The 1,804-nt window shown below is 41.0% G+C and overlaps 1 protein-coding gene across 1 annotated transcript; it reads right to left on the bottom strand.

The window, feature by feature from the left end:
• Positions 1–360: 360 nt before the first annotated feature.
• LOC125189583 (uncharacterized) lies at positions 361–1,262 on the bottom strand. The gene has a single exon (XM_048086846.2). The coding sequence runs from the start codon at positions 1,172–1,174 to the stop codon at positions 569–571; it is 606 nt and encodes a 201-aa protein (XP_047942803.2). The 5' UTR covers positions 1,175–1,262; the 3' UTR covers positions 361–568.
• Positions 1,263–1,804: the final 542 nt, after the last annotated feature.

The raw sequence follows: 1,804 nt of genomic DNA, 5'->3' as shown, positions 1-1,804 counted from the left end.
TTTGAGTGAATAAAAAATATTTGTTTTAATATAATAATAACTAATGTTCATGTTATTATCAAGAAATGTTTGTAGTGGAGTGGTAATGGTCTTGGTCTTTTGACTAAGAGGTCATGTGTTCTATCCCAACCAAAAACTCTTATTTTACAAAATTTTTAAAATATGAAGAAAACCGGTTTTCGGTTCCTGACTAGACCAGTCGATCGGCCGGTTTCGGCGGTTCATGGCGGCCCAACATGCAGTTGGCTTTATAGAGCGAACTGGACCGGACCACTGACCGGTTCGCGGTCGAATCGGCCGATGCGGTCCAATTTATAAAACACTGCAATTTACATTAAAAAAAAAAAGACAAAAGAAAACTGCTATCAATTACATATATACGATACTTTCCCTAATCGCTATTACATAAATTACACTGCTATTTCTTTATTCTATCAACTCTTACATAAAGGAGAATATAAAGCATTTGGGAGCATACAACATTTTTTTTATTACATGATCATGCACATTTATATTTACTAGGAAAACTCTTTCATACACAGACTTAAAAGTAGTTAGAACTAGTATACTACTGTAGTGAATTCGTCTTAACAAAGCATTGGTCCGAGTTAACCAACTCAACGACACGGGAAGCCAAGTCGGCGATCTGAACCGGCACCGTAGTATCGAAAACGAGGTGGGGCACATCGGCCATGTCATAATCCCAACACCCTCCGTACGCTTCCAACAACTCCTCCATTTCCCGCCACGTGGACGGCTTGTGCCACTCAGTCCGGCCCCTCGATTCGAGCCGCCTCCGCCACTTCGCCTCGTCGCCCGGGCGGCAGTCGACCACCATCACCCGGCCGCCACTCATGTCAAGCAAGCGGTCGAGGTGGGCCCGCCTCGAAAGCGGGGAGTCAACCACCACGCGCAGCCCCAGGCCCAGCTGCGTCGAGGCCACCCGCCACATGGCCTCGTAGGATAGGTCGTTGAGCAGCTTGGCCGCGGCTGCGCGTGGCGTTTGGGCCTGGGCCAGGAGGGCCTGTTGGACTGCGTGGGTGGAGTCGCGGAAATGGTCCTTGTCGACGAGGGGGCATTTTAGGGATTTCGCTATGGCGGTGGCCAGCGTGCTCTTTCCGCTGCCGGGATGGCCTTTCATCGCGATTACCGCTATTCTCTCCCTATCCATCATTGCATTCAATTTCGATTTCGATTTCGATTTCTATTTCTATTTCGATTTCTTATAATTCTACTTTGATTTCATCTTCTTTTTTCTTTACTTTCTTTGTTTACGTGTCAAACGGCCTATTAGAGCTTATCCACAAATTTATGTCTCTATCATTTTTATAAAAAAATAAAATTAAATGTAGGAAGAGTTTATTCTTACTTGCATAAAATTAAATATAAGATGTCATTACTCGCTAGTAACAGGCACATTTGTTTTATTGTATGACTAATTACGTTTTTCAGAATCAATATAAGAGATCCGTTTAGACTTTAAAGAAAATAATAATTTTTCATTTTTATTGCATAAATATGGTTGAATTTTTTGGCACAGAATTTAAGATAAAGATATTATTCAAGATAAAGTGAATAAACATGGCACATCCTTTGAAAATCGACATTTTACCTATTGAAATGAAGAACTTGAATATCTCGGCATACAGAACAGAACACTAAAATTAATCATAAAACAAAATTCTACTCCCTCTATTTCCAATATGTGTCCCATCTTGATCTGACATGAGTTTTAAGAAATGCAAGGAAAATAAGTTGAAAAAGTTAATGGTATGTAGGTTATACTTTTACATACTCCCTCCAT

Source organism: Salvia hispanica, chromosome 5 (assembly GCF_029641045.1).
Source record: "Salvia hispanica isolate PSC_SH4W2 chromosome 5, Shi_PSC_v1, whole genome shotgun sequence".
NCBI classification, from domain to species: Eukaryota; Viridiplantae; Streptophyta; class Magnoliopsida; order Lamiales; family Lamiaceae; genus Salvia; species Salvia hispanica.
The sequence above is the reverse complement of the archived record's forward strand: the minus strand, read 5'-3'. Positions and strand labels throughout refer to the sequence as shown.